This window comes from Hordeum vulgare, chromosome 7H, assembly GCF_904849725.1.
Source record: "Hordeum vulgare subsp. vulgare chromosome 7H, MorexV3_pseudomolecules_assembly, whole genome shotgun sequence".
NCBI lineage: Eukaryota > Viridiplantae > Streptophyta > Magnoliopsida > Poales > Poaceae > Hordeum > Hordeum vulgare.
This window is the reverse complement of record NC_058524.1, coordinates 589,292,889-589,307,787: the sequence shown is the minus strand read 5'-3', so window position 1 is coordinate 589,307,787 and position 14,899 is coordinate 589,292,889. Positions and strand designations below refer to the sequence as shown.

At 47.7% G+C, this 14,899-nt stretch overlaps 2 protein-coding genes and 1 pseudogene across 2 annotated transcripts; 2 read left to right on the top strand and 1 right to left on the bottom strand.

Moving 5' to 3' along the window:
- Nucleotides 1–1,024: 1,024 nt before the first annotated feature.
- Nucleotides 1,025–3,795, bottom strand: LOC123411423 (G-type lectin S-receptor-like serine/threonine-protein kinase At2g19130). The gene has a single exon (XM_045104364.1). It carries the CDS (start codon nucleotides 3,625–3,627, stop codon nucleotides 1,174–1,176), a length of 2,454 nt encoding a protein of 817 aa, XP_044960299.1. The 5' UTR covers nucleotides 3,628–3,795; the 3' UTR covers nucleotides 1,025–1,173.
- A 3,535-nt stretch (nucleotides 3,796–7,330) lies between these two features.
- LOC123409397 (DNA replication complex GINS protein PSF2-like) lies at nucleotides 7,331–8,175 on the top strand. Its single transcript, XM_045102314.1, has 3 exons — nucleotides 7,331–7,378; nucleotides 7,489–7,569; nucleotides 8,032–8,175. Exons 1-3 carry the CDS (start codon nucleotides 7,331–7,333, stop codon nucleotides 8,173–8,175), a joined length of 273 nt encoding a protein of 90 aa, XP_044958249.1.
- Nucleotides 8,176–8,244: 69 nt separating this feature from the next.
- LOC123413005 lies at nucleotides 8,245–8,877 on the top strand (annotated as a pseudogene).
- Nucleotides 8,878–14,899: the final 6,022 nt, after the last annotated feature.

Genomic DNA, 14,899 nt, shown 5'->3' with positions numbered 1-14,899 from the left:
TTAGTCCCGGTTCCAGCTCCCAACCGGGACTAATGCTCCGGGGCACGCCACGTGTCTTTTGCTGGATCTTTAGTCCTGGTTTTTGGCACGAACAGGGACTAATGCGTCGAACCGAACCGGAACTATTGCCCTGTGAGGCCCTGGCAGCTCGAACTGGGACCAATGCCTCGCATTGGTCTCGGGTTTATTTCGACCCGGGGCTAATGGATTTTGCCACTCCGGCCGAAAGCCTCTTTTTTTACTAGTGTATCTTTTGTAAATTAACTCGCAACACACGATTTAAGACACGGCCGAACCGTTTTTTCTTCCAGAAAGCCCCTGTTGTTTCAGGTAAAAAATCCGCCATCCATATTTAAGTCAACCGGATCCTTATTTTATTTTAAAAGAAAACCCCCTGCCTTTTTCGGTTAATCAATCCGTAGTTTATCTAAAACAAACTTATTCTTATCTTTTAAACTGCAAATTCGATTTTAACATGTTATATATGAAATTTGATTAGAAAAATGTGTAGAATCTAAATATGATGTTACTTTTAGTTCTTAAATAATTTTTAATATTATTTTTGGTGCAAACTTCTATAGTGCATGGTTCGTTTTTCTTATGTACCGACGACGATCCGAATTGCAAATAGAACACTCATTAAAATTAGATTGAGAGAACAGAAAATATTGATAAGCACGCATGCTCTCCTCTGAAAAATCTCATAGGAAAAATCAATATATTTCACATCTTATTTTAAGCGAGTGTGTGTGCGAGAGAGAGAAAGAGAGAGAGACGTCCTAGAATTGACCATAGTGAGACCATCTTCGATATATAAGTATAATGCCATGTGAAAATAAAGAACGTGGATCTATTTGCTATATAAACAAATAAAAATGAACGAGCGGACCAAACTATGGAGCGGAACGAGATCCGTTGGCAAGGAAAGGAACCTTGCGTTTTTCTTTAGGTAGTAGACATAACGGCGTCAAAGACCGTGAGAGGGGTTTCTAGCTAGAGACATTGACACCCAGAAAGAGACTTCTATGGCTATAACGCTTCAGTTCAATTATCAATGGTTGGTTGTTCGAATAGCTTACCAAGCTTGACCGGGTAGTACGTACAATTAATGATTCCAACGGCCAGTTCAAAATGGGAAAATTAAATAAAATGAACCCTCTAACTGCGTGTGGATCACGTGAGCGTGACGAGGTGCTGCAACGCCGGAGGTACCGGCGGCGCATGGACCTGAACGACGCCTTCCAGCGCCTGCACGACCTGCGCCATGCTCGGCCGTCGCGCCTCTTCGTCCTGGATGCACCAACAAGCAACCCAGCACGCTCGCTCCAGCTCCTCAGGTGTCACGTTGCCGCGTAGTCGCGAGTCTATCACGGCGCTCACCTCCCCTTCCATGACCTTTCCCGCAACCCACACGGGGAAGAAGGTCCATGAATCACTGCTCTCACTCCCTATGGCCTCCACCTCGCTGTATCCTTTAGAGTTTCGTCGTCCCGAGATGAGCTCGAATAGCACCATTCCAAAGCTGTACACATCTGCCTTGGCGTTGATGGGCTGCCCGGAGATCCACTCCGGCGCTAGGTACCCGATGGTGCCCCGCATCGTCGTCAGAGCATGGCTGAAGTCCCTTCTCACCAGCTTTGCCATCCCAAAGTCGGCGATCCTCGGGGACATGTCCTCGTCCAGGAGGATGTTCTCCGGCTTGATGTCGCAGTGTATGATGCACTCATGACAACCGTGGTGCAGGTAGGCCAGCCCTTTTGCCACGCCGATCATGATGCGGTATCGTTCGCGCCAGCTAAGGTTCATGCCGCCGTCGTCAAAGAGATAGCGGTCGAGGGAGCCTCTGGGTATGTACTCGTACACCAGCATCTTCTCGTCGCCGGAGGAGCAGAACCCGAGGAGCCGTACAAGGTTCACGTGTTGGATGAGCCCCAACGTGCTCACCTCGGCTCGGAACTGCTTGTCGCCCTGCTGCCCACCAAGACCTTCAAGCTTCTTCACTGCCACTTGGACTTGGATTGCATTGTCGCCCTCATGCCGCTTCAAGACACCGCGGTACACTGAGCCAAAACTGCCGCCGCCCAGACGCTCCGAGAAGTTCTTCGTGGTGGCACGGAGGTCCTCGTAACTATATACGGTCAAGGAGGATCCCTTCTCGTATTCCATGCTGGCCAGTCGTCTCCGCCGGGCAAGGAGAAACCTCCAGGCGAGTATCACCGATGCGCCCAATGTTGCAACTCCGGCAAATGGGATGCCAAGAACAAACCATAATGTTCTCTCCCGTTTCTTGCTATCTGCGCCATGTAGAATATCCAATCCTTCTTGTGAAAGCCGGAGATGGAGTTCTGACCCGGAGACGCCGGAATCCGCATAGAGCTGCTCAAGGTTGCGGATCTCTCCATGCCACACGGTGCACCCCCCGCCACCGGAGGAGAAGGCGTAAGCCTGGCAAGAGCAGCTATTTTGGCAAGTCGATTCGCATTCTGCTTTGCTCTGGGCGGCGCCCACGGCGAGCGAGCCGTCGGGGAGCTTCATGTCCGGCAGCGCTAGGAACCCGTCCATCATCGACACATTGTGCGCGCAAGTCAGCGGTGAGCTCCGACGGCAGCCACCACTCCAGTCACTGAGCGTCCAGTCCTCCTCCGACACTGGAGCGAACCCGGGCGGGCACCGGCATGGGAGCTGACTCCTGTGCTCACAGACGCCGAACGCGCCGCAGAGCGCGTACACCTCGCACTGCATGGTGGGCGCGCTCCAGAACAATTGCCAGCTCTGTGTTGCGGGCACCCAGATGTACAGCTTCGCTTGCCCGGTGAGGTCGAGCACCAGTCGTGTGATGGTTGCGTTGTCTGTGATGACATTGGTGAGACGCCGGTACGCAGGCGTCTCCTCGTACGACGTGATGCTCTCCGTCGCATCCGGCAGCCTCTCGAAGATTTGCCCCGTCCAGACGCCACTCCGCCAGTACGCGCGGGATCTGTTCCACATGTAGAAGAACTCGCTCGTGCCGTTGGGGTCTATGATGTCTGTGAACATCCCTGGCGCAGGGTCTTGGGCGTTCCGCCACGACGTCAGCGTCTGGTACTCGCCGGTGAGCTTGTTCTCGCCGATCCACGCCCCCGGCACATGCGTGTCCGTCGGGTGGTCGAAGCTTTGCCACAACACGTTGGAATAGTTCCCGCCGTCGACAAGGACCAGGTTGCCGTCGTTGCGGATCTCGGCCGTGTTCGACCCCGGTGATGACGACAGAGAAGAAGACGATGACCGGTTCGAAGACCACACGACGACCGGCGAGGCTGAGGCGCCGGTGGGACCGACGAGCTCGAGGTTGCCGTCGTCGGCGGACACCCGGAGCTCAGCGGAGGCGAGGCCAGACAGAGGACTTGCCCGGTTGCCGACCCATATGACGGTCTGGCCGGGGATGTTCTTGTACCAGATCCCGAGGTAGAACCTGTCGCCGGAGCTGCCAGCGGGGCTGAACAGGCCGAGCTCGAACCTGCCCTGTGCCGAGACCAGCGTGTCGTTGCCCCGCAGCGGACGCCGCGCCGAGACTGTCGCCGCTGCACCCATTGCAGGGGCGAAGCACAGAGCAAGGGCTACAACCGTGGCCATGATCATGAGCGACATGGTGGGGCACTTCCGTTTGCCGGCGAACTCTCATGAATGTCAACGCTCGTGGTGATTGGAGGAAGAAATATGATCTCCTGGTCATCACGGCGTCAGTTATATGTTTGGTGCATGGCTGGTGAGAACATGGATTGGGCTTGCAAAAATGCTAGAGTTACGGAACTTGGGCTTGAGCGGTGAAAATGTGTGTTGCGAGTTCTCCCATCCAACAACTATCGATTTGACTATCAAGGCCTTCCGTCATCGCTGACCCAAACAACAATCACGTGACTGACTATCATTTCGTTATTGACGGCCTCATGTCTTCCGGTTGGTGAGACGCTTCATGCTAAGACCATCTCCAAAAAACGCGCTACGGCGCAGCATGTAAATTATTTTTACAACATCAAAATTGCCTTTTTGTGTATCGGACTACACAGTTGTTTCATTATCGCTGAAAATCTTTAGCACGTCAAAGCGTCGCTTCATCAGGCGCGGGAAAATAGGGCACGAGCCTAATGAAAACAGTATTTTACATTCAATGTGAAACAAAGAAGATCAAACAAGCACAAAATAATTCATCAAAAAACACTTCAATTGTTATTACAACTCAAACAAATAATTAAACTTATATACAATAAATTTAATCTAGCAAGCGTTCTGTCAAACACCTTGTGGACGCCGAGCTGCAAACCCTCGCCCGATGCTGTTCGTCGGCGGACCAGGCGCTCCAGGGACAGCCGCAGGGAAGGAAGCAGCGACGGCCACCGGGGAAGAGGGGGAAGTGACGCGCGAGGTGGGGAACGGCAGGGGGAAGCATCGACGGGTCGCCGTAAAGGATGGGGAAGTCGCGCGCGCGAGTTGATATATCAGATCCGGCGGTTGATGGACATTCGTGCAGACGAGTCGTTGTTCGGCGTCCCGTAGTGGACGCTGGAAAAAACAACGCGTGAAGTAGTTCTACTCGACACGCGGAATGTGTTTAGCGAGCGTGCCAATTTTACGTGTGTACTCGAGTTGTTGATTCGGCCGCACACGTTAAAAGCCTTTTTCCAAGCAGGCTTATTTAGCGTCTCTGTTGGAGATGTTTTAAGTTGAAACTGAAGGATGCTATTCGTGCATACCAGTTCTAGGAAATGATTTACGCACCGGTGATCCTTTCTTTTGCATGGATTTTTTGTCACTAGGGTACACGGATACATGGGCATGTGTTAATTTTTTTATATCCGTACTCATTTTATCCAATGGGTTTGAAATTTTCCTATATTATATATAATATATAATATTTTTCTCATATCCTTATTCTAATATACTCATCAGGTACGTGGGTATGGGTACCTAGTGTTATCCCTAGTAATTACTTGTAACGATTAAAATGCGGCCTTTTTCTATTTTGGGGCGTTGTCCTAAAAGGGAAAGAGACGCATCTAAGCGTTTCGCAAGGGAGATAATCATAGCAAATACATAAACGAAGATTAACAAATAGGGCATACATTTGTCATCTCACATAGTATAATATAAGGTTTACATCCACACAATTATTCAGACAAATTAGTCCCGCTACGGACTACATGAAACAAGGAAAAGACTATGATATCCCGCATGCTGGCCCACGATCACGACCACGGCCTCAGTCCTTCGGATAGTTCACATACAAACTATCATTCTCCTCATCGTACTGCCACGCCAGCTGCGTGCCATCTGGATCTCCTGCGTCGGGCGTACCTGTACCTGTTGGGGTGTTGTAGTAAACTGTGAGCCACGGGGACTCAGCAATCGGATGACCTTGGTACCGAAACTAGTCAAGTTATTAGGTGAGGAAGATTCAGTGTATAGGTTGCAGCATCCTAAGCATATATGGTGGCTAACTTACGAAGATAAGAGTTATTGATAAGGTGGTCTACGCGAGCGGTCGAAGACTAGGTGATCACTAAGTGATCCTGAAACACCTACTTACGTCAAACATAACCCCACCGTGTTCCCGATCGAAGAGAGGTCTTCGAAGGAGACAGTCATGGTTACGCACACAATTGGTAGTTTTATTATAGTTAATTCAAGTTATCTAGAACCGGATGTTAACAAATTATCCATGTTTGCCACATAACCGCGGGCACAACTTTCCGAAAGATTAAACCCTGCAGGGGTGCTACAACTAGTCCATCACAAATGGTCACGTGCCGCAAAGTAATCCTCTATCACGAATCTCGTGATCTTGTTGGATTCCTTGGAGGAAAACCTCAACTTTGAGGAGACCCAAAGTTTCACCGGGATTCCTATACGCAAGATATATCGCTAAGGTAAGACGAACCTAGCAGGACCTCCCGTCGTGTCGACGACCCCGATAAGAGCCGCGTATCTCAGTCTCAGGACATGACGGATAAGCCACGCGCACAGTGGCCTGATAGAAATCACTCAAGTTGACCTGAGTTGGCCCCGCACAATGCTCTAGTTTGGACCAACACTCATGAGGAGCACCGGCGTGGGTTGTTGATTAAATCCTCGGGGTAGCTATTCCCTATGCAAATTATTATTAGGTGATTAGCAAATTAAAACCAATGTTGGGTCCTGCCGGACAAGCCTTAACACTACACGATTTATCAAGGGGGGTCCCCATAACAACCCCGAACGTGTTAGGAGCGATCAGTTATGGAATCAAACACCGGTAGCCGAAACTAAGGCGGCAATAACGAAACAAATCACCCGGCAAAAGGCTAGGCCTTCCGTCATTTACCAAGTATATAGGTGTTGGAATTATGCCCTAGAGGCAATAATAAATATAGTTATTATTATAATTCCTGTATCAAGATAATCGTTTATTATCCATGCTATAATTGTATTGAATGAAGACTTATATACACACTACAGGAATCAGGGAAATTGCCATCTACCTAATCTTTGCCGTCTGCTGGCTGATGGCAAAGAGATTCTTTGCCATCAGCTACCAGCAAACAGATGGCAAAGAACTAACTGATGGCAAAGATACTCTTTGCCATGAGTGCATTCTTTGCCGTCTGCACGCAGATGGCAAAGATGGAATAAGCTGATAGTAAAGACACGGCTGATGACAAAGATGGTTCACACAGACGGCAAAAAATCACCATAACTAAAACCATCCTCTTTACCGTCAGGGGTCTCTTTATCGGCCTCTTTGCCTTCTGCCTCGACCCCTTTGTCGTCAGCTTATCCCCAGGCGGACGGCAAAGGTGACGGCCTTCTAACAGCGCCCCATCTCTCCACCTCCATCTGCCCTCCCCGATCCCCATTCTCTCTCTCCCAGATCCAGACCCCTCTTCCTCTCCTCCCCGCTCCCATCCGACAGGCAGAACGAGCCCCCGCCCCAAACCCTAGCCACCGAGGAACTGGTCTGGGCCAAGACCAAGGGCCACCACCACTGGTGGCCAGCGCGCCTCCACTCCCCCTCCACCCACCCATCCACTGAATCCCTACTCGGTTCCTCCCTCAGCACCGAGTACTCAGATGACCACCACCACACCGCAGCCGTCAAGCCCTTCCTCGCCGCCCTCGCCTGCGCCAACACCGGCCTGACGTGCGGCGCCGAGCACTCTCACGTGCGGCGCCGCCGCCGTCGCCATTCCCCTTTTTCCTCGCCGGCGCGTCACGTTTCACCTATCTCCACCCCGTCTCGGTCTTCAGCCACTGGGGTTCGACTTCGAGGCACCCGACGCACCATCCAGATCCGCCCCTGCTCTCCGCCCGAATCGCCATGGCGGGGCAGTCCGACCAGCATCTCTCCCTCTTCTCGCCCTCCGAGGTAATCCACCCATTCGCCCACCCGTATCTGTATGTATCCTTGTCGACCCAGGATGGCATGTTCCCTCGCTGCTGGCTCCATTTGTGATGGCGGCTGGTTGGTTGGTGCAGGTGGAGTTCGTGGCCGAGGACGAGATCGCCGAGATCGTCCCCAACATCCGCATGGAGGCCCTCAACATGATCTGCGGGCGTGCTCTCAACGAATTTTCAATTTTACTTATCAGTATTTTTCTCCTAGTCCACTAGTAGTTATATACACTGCACCTCCATTTCTTCAGATTTTATCCGGCCATTTATAACACAATACTTGTCTAGATACTTTATGCATCATTTGCTGTCTAGTCACTGGTACACTTCGATGTTCTGCTGACTGTTGGTTGCTGTATAGTATCATTATGTGGGAATTTTTGAGAGGGTTGGGCCAATTTTAGAGGTCAGTCATGTCTTGGTATGTTTGGTTTCTACTGCCAAACATTGGTGAAGCAATCCTCCGCTCTGGGTTGGCTAAAATTTTGGCAACAATTTTTGAATGGAGCATTAAAGGATCTGCAGGGAACCATTTTTTTTGCAACAGGCCAAGCAATAGACAAATGTCAAGTGGTGCTAAACATCTGGCCAGTCTTGACTAACATTGTACTCACCTTCACCATGTAGGGGGATTTCGGACCCTTCTTCCCCCAAATTCCAAGCAAGGTCCCTCTGTGGCTCGCTGTGGCGCTCAAGAGGCGTGGCAAGTGCACCATACGTGCACCCGAGTGGATGATTGTTGGTGAGTGCTCGTTCGCTCGCTTGTTTTAGTAGCTTCATTTCCTGTCAACGCCCTCACTCGCGCCAACACCGGCCTGACCTTCATCGCTGCCATCGCCCATGCTTGGGCCATCACCGTCGGGATGCCCCTGCGCGCGCGACCTCAACTCCTCCTTCGACCGACTCCGAATCCACCGACAAGGTCGTCATCACCACCGTCACCAACCTCGAGCCCCGCGGCTTCCTCGCCGCCCTTGCCAGCGCGGCCAGTGTGTGAGGAGTTGGGGTCCCAGGGATTAACGTGGAGCACATGGACATCTCCGCCCTGCCGCTGCTCAACACCGACCTCGAGACGTCCTGCCCGCCGTCGAGGCCATCCGTGACGACACCTGCGCCGCCGACTGCTTCCTCTTTGGCTCGCCACGCAAGAGCAAAAGTACTCCAACGCAAGTAATTGTTGCCCGTCCGCTCCTCCCCACTCCTTAATTTCAACCTTGTTTTCCTGCCAAGTATTCTCGGATTGCTCAAGCCATGTAAGAGTATCACCCAAATTGGCACTTTGTTGCTGCTGCACCAACTGAAATATAGAGTTAGTATTAGTGGTCAGTATATTTTGGCCACAAAGCAGGGGGAAACCCTTTTGTAAAGAAATGGATACAGTTTACAAGTTAGTATTAGTGGTCAGTATATTTTGGCCAACACATGTTCTGATGTTCCCTCTCAAATTAAACTAAGGATTATGTTATGGTTTCTCGCTGGAATGGGTAAATTTTGGCTGCCTGTGCCAAATCATGCATTTCTGTCTCCATAACTGCGGAGTTTCTATTCCACAAGGTGGATTCATATTTGGTTGTTCATGGTGCAAAACTAGTGGGTTCGGTTCAATTGCCATGATGGAAATTTGGTGGATATGTTTCCCATGCCGTTGTCATGATGCTTAGTTAGTGGAGTCCTGTCCGGACATGACCGGATAGTAGATTGTTCATAAAGTAGAATACTAAATTTCTTAGGCCAACTTAAAAAAACCAAGTAGCCCATTTTGTCTGGTCAGTAAGCATGTCAACATCAAGTGTTAGAACCTCCTTCATTCCTTTCTTACAGATTTTATAAAGAAAAGTGTCTCAATATTCTATCCTTCCCTTTTACTTCAATTTAATATGGTTATGTGACAACTGCTACACCTGAGAAATGCCCAATTCTACTGCACAGAATATCTGTACATTCCCGCTACCCTTGTCCAGGAGAAACCAACATTCATGTACTTATTGCTCTATTAAGTTTAATTCACACGAGTGCCCTTCACATAACAGTTCCATATCTTACTATTCCTTTTTTAGAAAAGGAGTTAAAGCCCCGGCCTCTGCATCAATCGATGCATGCGGCCATCTATTCTTGTCTTCCAGTAGTTATATACTCCAGTAGTTTAGTTCACACCATATCTGAAGTACAAATCAAGTTTATTGCTAAAAATATTTATTATGATGGAACATACAAATCAAGTATTATTTTTATATTAAACTAAAAAAGAAATGCAGATGTTGATTATAGCTAAATGGACAAATATGTCCAGCTGGTGGCGTTGACCTGCGACAAATGTTTTCAGCGGTTGGTCTTGCTGAGAGGGTTATTGTTCATGTCGAATGTATGTACACATGCTTATGTCCAATACTTTAGATTATTCTTTGTTTCCCTCCAACGGGCTAGACTCTGTACATGATTAATTGACATGTTTGCTTGAGTGCATGTAATTGTTTTTCTTCATCTAGTTATATACTCCAGTAGCTTAGTTCACACCATATCTGGAGCACAAATCATGTTCCCTTCATCTAGTTTAATACATGACGTACGTGAGCAAACCATGTGGTGTTGTTTGGGCATGCTTCTTTGGAGCAGAGTTCTTTGTAGTTTAACATGGATTGCTGACTTAGTATTTAGCATAGCTGTATTGGAGTTGGACCCTCAACTTGTCACTCCAATCATCTATGAAGATACTCCCATAGGTGAGGCAAAGTACCCCTATTCTCCCTCAATTTATTCGCTGATTGATATGTATACCGTTAATTAGAACTTTATATTAGGTCTGCAAACTAATTACTATTGCAACTATTAGGTCTGCAAACTTTATATTAGGTCTTTACAGATACTCCCATAGTAACAACTTTATATTAGGTCCGCAAACTAATTACTATTGCAACTATGCAACCACCAGCACACCCTATCACCTTAAATCACAAGCGACGGAGCAGAATCGATGTGAGCTAACATAAGCAACAGTTGCAGACTTGGCTGGGCTAGACCCCTCTCACATCATGGTAATATGCAATGCTCCTAACAACAATATCATCTCCATGCTTACCTTTACGTTTTTTTAAATATGATGGTTTCCTTTGTTAGTTCACCTCTTTTACACATTGTGATTTGAATACCTATATCTCTCACAAACAACTATGGGAAATAGTGTTGTTCGTTGTTAAGCTTGATACGAATGTCATTTATCTCCACGTCTATCTTCCCCATCAAATAACTAAGATCCATAAATATGCATCAATGTGTATGGCATTTTATTTAATTCCAGACTTCAATTTGAAGTTTTTTGAAAAAAATACTAATTTGTATGCAAGGAACATCATATTCTGTTTAAACCTAATTATTATCGCGTTGGTGTATGCTTTGGTGCATGAGTTTGTGCTCATGTAAACTAATGAGCACTGAAATTTGCCTTCCAAAATTAGTATTGTAACCATTGTATTTTACCATCCATTTATCATTATCGATCTACCATTGCCTCTACGGGCGCGGCGTGTCGCCACGCTTTTTGGTGCTAGTTGATATGATTCCTACTTCAGTTAGTGCTCTAAGTGGTTAACTAAACTTCTAAGTTTCAGCTACTAAAATCATGTTGAACTGAATAGTCTTACTGCACTACTTGCCGCAACACTTTTGTTTATTTTTTGGTATTAAGACAAGATTGGTTGGTCTATTTGATAAGATTTCTGGTTCAAAAGCTGTTAGGAATCATTTATAAAACACTAATGCGAGCTAACAGTGCATATACTAAAACACTAATTAGTATTTTTTTTGTCAGGCCTTAACAAGTTGTCTACATATATGCAATGAACATTCCCGCATATATGCACCTTCTACCTCTTCTTCTTCTTTTACTTATTATTCTTTTACTCTTTTTTCTTCTTCTACTTCTTCTAACTTTCTTAATTACTCTCCTTTTTGCAGATTTGAATCATTTCATGGAAGCTGGCATTGATGCTATGCCCTGTTAGTGTTTAGTTTTTTCATTTGTATTGACGAACAATGTAAAACTTATGTATGTATATATATGGATGAACTATGTGAAACTACATATTGTGCTAGCCTATGTGTTCTCTAGCTTGTTAAATATTTCATGATGATGTTGGAAATATATATGCTGTGAAATATATGTGTTGAAGATGTCTAAAACTATATATGCTATGAAATATGTATATATATATAGTATAAAAATGTAGGGAAATAAAAGAAAACAGACAAAAAATGGAGCAATACAGGCTCTTTGCCATCTGCCAGCAGATGGCAAAGCCCTTTGCCATCAGCGAGCAGACGGCAAAGGGCCACCCCACGGTAGACGGCAAAGGGTGGATGGGAGGCAGTCGACAAAGATGGAGGGGGAGGCAGACGGCAAAGCCTCCATTAACCCCTAACGGAGGCAACGCCTGTCGGCTGCCGTCTCAAGCACTTTGCTGACTGCTCCTAACGAAAGCTGACGGCAAAGAGCTTTGCCGTCTGCTTTGGGGGGGGGGGGCAGACGGCAAAGAAGGTCCTATGCCGTCGTAGGCTGACGCAGAAATTTTGCCGGCCGTGAGAATCTTTGCCGTCTGTGATATTGTCTTTGCCGTCCGAGGTATTGTCTTTGCCGTCTGTGATGGCAGACGGCAAAGAAGCTGATTCCTGTAGTGACATGTGTGGATACATAGACAAAACACTGTCCCTAGCAAGCCTCTAGTTGGCTAGCTAGTTGATCAAAGATAGTCAGGGTCTTCTGATTATATACAAGGTGTTGTTGCTTGATAACTGGATCACGTCATTAGGAGAATCACATGATGGACTAGACCCAAACTAATAGACGTAGCATGTTGATCGTGTCATTTTGTTGCTACTGTTTTCTGCGTGTCAAGTATTTGTTCCTATGACCATGAGATCATATAACTCACTGACACCGGAGGAATGCTTTGTGTGTATCAAACGTCTCAACGTAACTGGGTGACTATAAAGATGCTCTACAGGTATCTCCGAAGGTGTTCGTTACGTTAGTATGGATCGAGACTGGGATTTGTCACTCCGTGTGACGGAGAGGTATCTCGAGGCCCACTCGGTAATACAACATCACACACAAGCCTTGCAAGCAATGTGACTTAGCGTAAGTTGCGGGATATTATATTACGGAACGAGTAAAGAGACTTTCCGGTAAACGAGATTGAAATAGGTATGCGGATATTGACGATCGAATCTCGGGCAAGTAACATACCGAAGGACAAAGGAAATGACATACGGGATTATATGAATCCTTGGCACCGAGGTTCAAACGATAAGATCTTCGTAGAATATGTGGGATCCAATATGGGCATCCAGGTCCCGCTATTGGGTATTGACCGAGGAGTCACTCGGGTCATGTCTACATAGTTCTCGAACCCGCAGGGTCTGCACACTTAAGGTTCGACGTTGTTTTATGCGTATCTGAGTTATATGGTTGGTTACCGAATGTTGTTCGGAGTCCCGGATGAGATCACGGACGTCACGAGGGTTTCCGGAATGGTCTGGAAATGAAGATTGATATATAGGATGACCTCATTTGATTACCGGAAGGTTTTCGGAGTTACCGGGAATGTACTCGGAATGACGAATGGGTTCTGGGTGTTCACCGGGCGGGGGGAACAACCCACCCCGGGGAAGCCCATAGGCCTTGGGGGTGGCGCACCAGCCCTTGGTGGTCTGGTGGGACAGCCCAAGAGGGCCCTATGCGCCAAGGATAGAAAATCAAAGAGAAAGAAAAAAAAAGGAGGTGGGAAAGGAGAGAAGGACTCCACTTTCCAATCCTAGTTGGACTAGGATTGGAGGAGGACTCCTCCTCCCTTGGTGGCGCAGCCCTTGGGGCTCCTTGAGCCTCAAGGCAAGCCTCCCCTGCCTCGTCCTATATATATGGAGCAGTTAGGGCTGATTTGAGACAACTTTTCCAAGGCAGCCCGACCACATAACTCCACGGTTTTACCTCTAGATCGCGTTTCTGCGGAGCTCGGGCGGAGCCCTGCCGAGATTAGATCATCACCAATCTCCGGAGCGCCGTCACGCTACCGAAGAACTCTTCTACCTCTCCGTCTCTCTTGCTGGATCAAGAAGGCCGAGATCATCGTCGAGCTGTACGTGTGCTGAACGCGGAGGTGCCGTCCGTTCGGCACTAGATTGTGGGACGGATCGCGGGACGGTTCGTGGGACGGTTCGCGGGGCGGATCGAGGAACGTGAGGACGTTCCACTACATCAACCGCGTTCACTAACGCTTCTTCTATGCGATCTACAAGGGTACGTAGATCGGAAATCCCCTCTCGTAGATGGACATCACCATGATAGGTCTTCGTGCGCGTAGGAAATTTTTGGTTTCCCATGCGACGTTCCCCAACAGTGGCATCATGAGCTAGGTTCATGCGTAGATGTCTTCTCGAGTAGAACACAAAAGTTTTTGTGGGCAGTGATGTGCGTTTTGCTACCCTCCTTAGTCTTTTCTTGGTTCCGCGGTATTGTTGGATTGAAGCGGCTTGGACCGACATTACTCGTACGCTTACGAGAGACTGGTTTCATCGCTACGAGTAGCCCCCTTGCTCAAAGATGACTGGCAAGTGTCGGTTTCTCCAACTTTAGTTGAATCGGATTTGACCGAGGAGGTCCTTGTATAAGGTTAAATAGCAATTCATATATCTCCGTTGTGGTGTTTGCGTAAGTAAGATGCGATCCTACTAGATACCCATGGTCACCACGTAAAACATCCAACAACAAAATTACAGGACGTCTAACTTGTTTTTGCAGGGTATGCTTGTGATGTGATATGGCCAACGATGTGATGTGATATATTGGATGTATGAGATGATCATGTTGTAATAGATAATATCGACTAGCACGTCGATGGTACGGCAACCGGCAGGAGCCATAGAGTTGTCTTTAAAGTAACGTTTGTGCTTGGAGATGCGTTTACTATTTTGCTAGGATGTAGCTTTAGTAGTAATAGCATGAGTAGCACGACAACCACGATGGCGACACGTTGATGGAGATCATGGTGTGGCGCCGGTGACAAGAAGATCGTGCCGGTGCTTTGGTGATGGAGATCAAGGAGCACGTGATGATGGCCATATCATGTCACTTATGAATTGCATATGATGTTAATCCTTTTATGCACCTTGTTTTGCTTAGAACGAAGGTAGCATTATGAGGTGATCTCTCACTAAAATTTCAAGACGAAATTGTGTTCTCCCCGACTGTGCACCGTTGCTAGAGTTTGTCGTTTCGAGACACCACGTGATGATCGGGTGTGATAGACTCAACGTTCACATACAACGGATGCAAAACAGTTGCACACGCGGAACACTCAGGTTAAGCTTGACGAGCCTAGCATGTGCAGACATGGCCTCGGAACACATGAGACCGAAAGGTCGATCATGAATCATATAGTTGATATGATTAGCATAGAGATGCTTACCACTGAAACTATACTCAACTCACGTGATGATCGGACTT

Coding starts and splice junctions, on each gene's coding strand:
- LOC123409397 (XM_045102314.1), top strand. CDS start 7,331: ATGGCGGGGCAGTCCGACCAGCATCTCTCCCTCTTCTCGCCCTCCGAG. Junction 7,379..7,488: donor CCCTCTTCTCGCCCTCCGAG/GTAATCCACCCA, acceptor TGGTTGGTGCAG/GTGGAGTTCGTGGCCGAGGA. Junction 7,570..8,031: donor TCAACATGATCTGCGGGCGT/GCTCTCAACGAA, acceptor TTCACCATGTAG/GGGGATTTCGGACCCTTCTT.
- LOC123411423 (XM_045104364.1), bottom strand. CDS start 3,627: ATGTCGCTCATGATCATGGCCACGGTTGTAGCCCTTGCTCTGTGCTTC.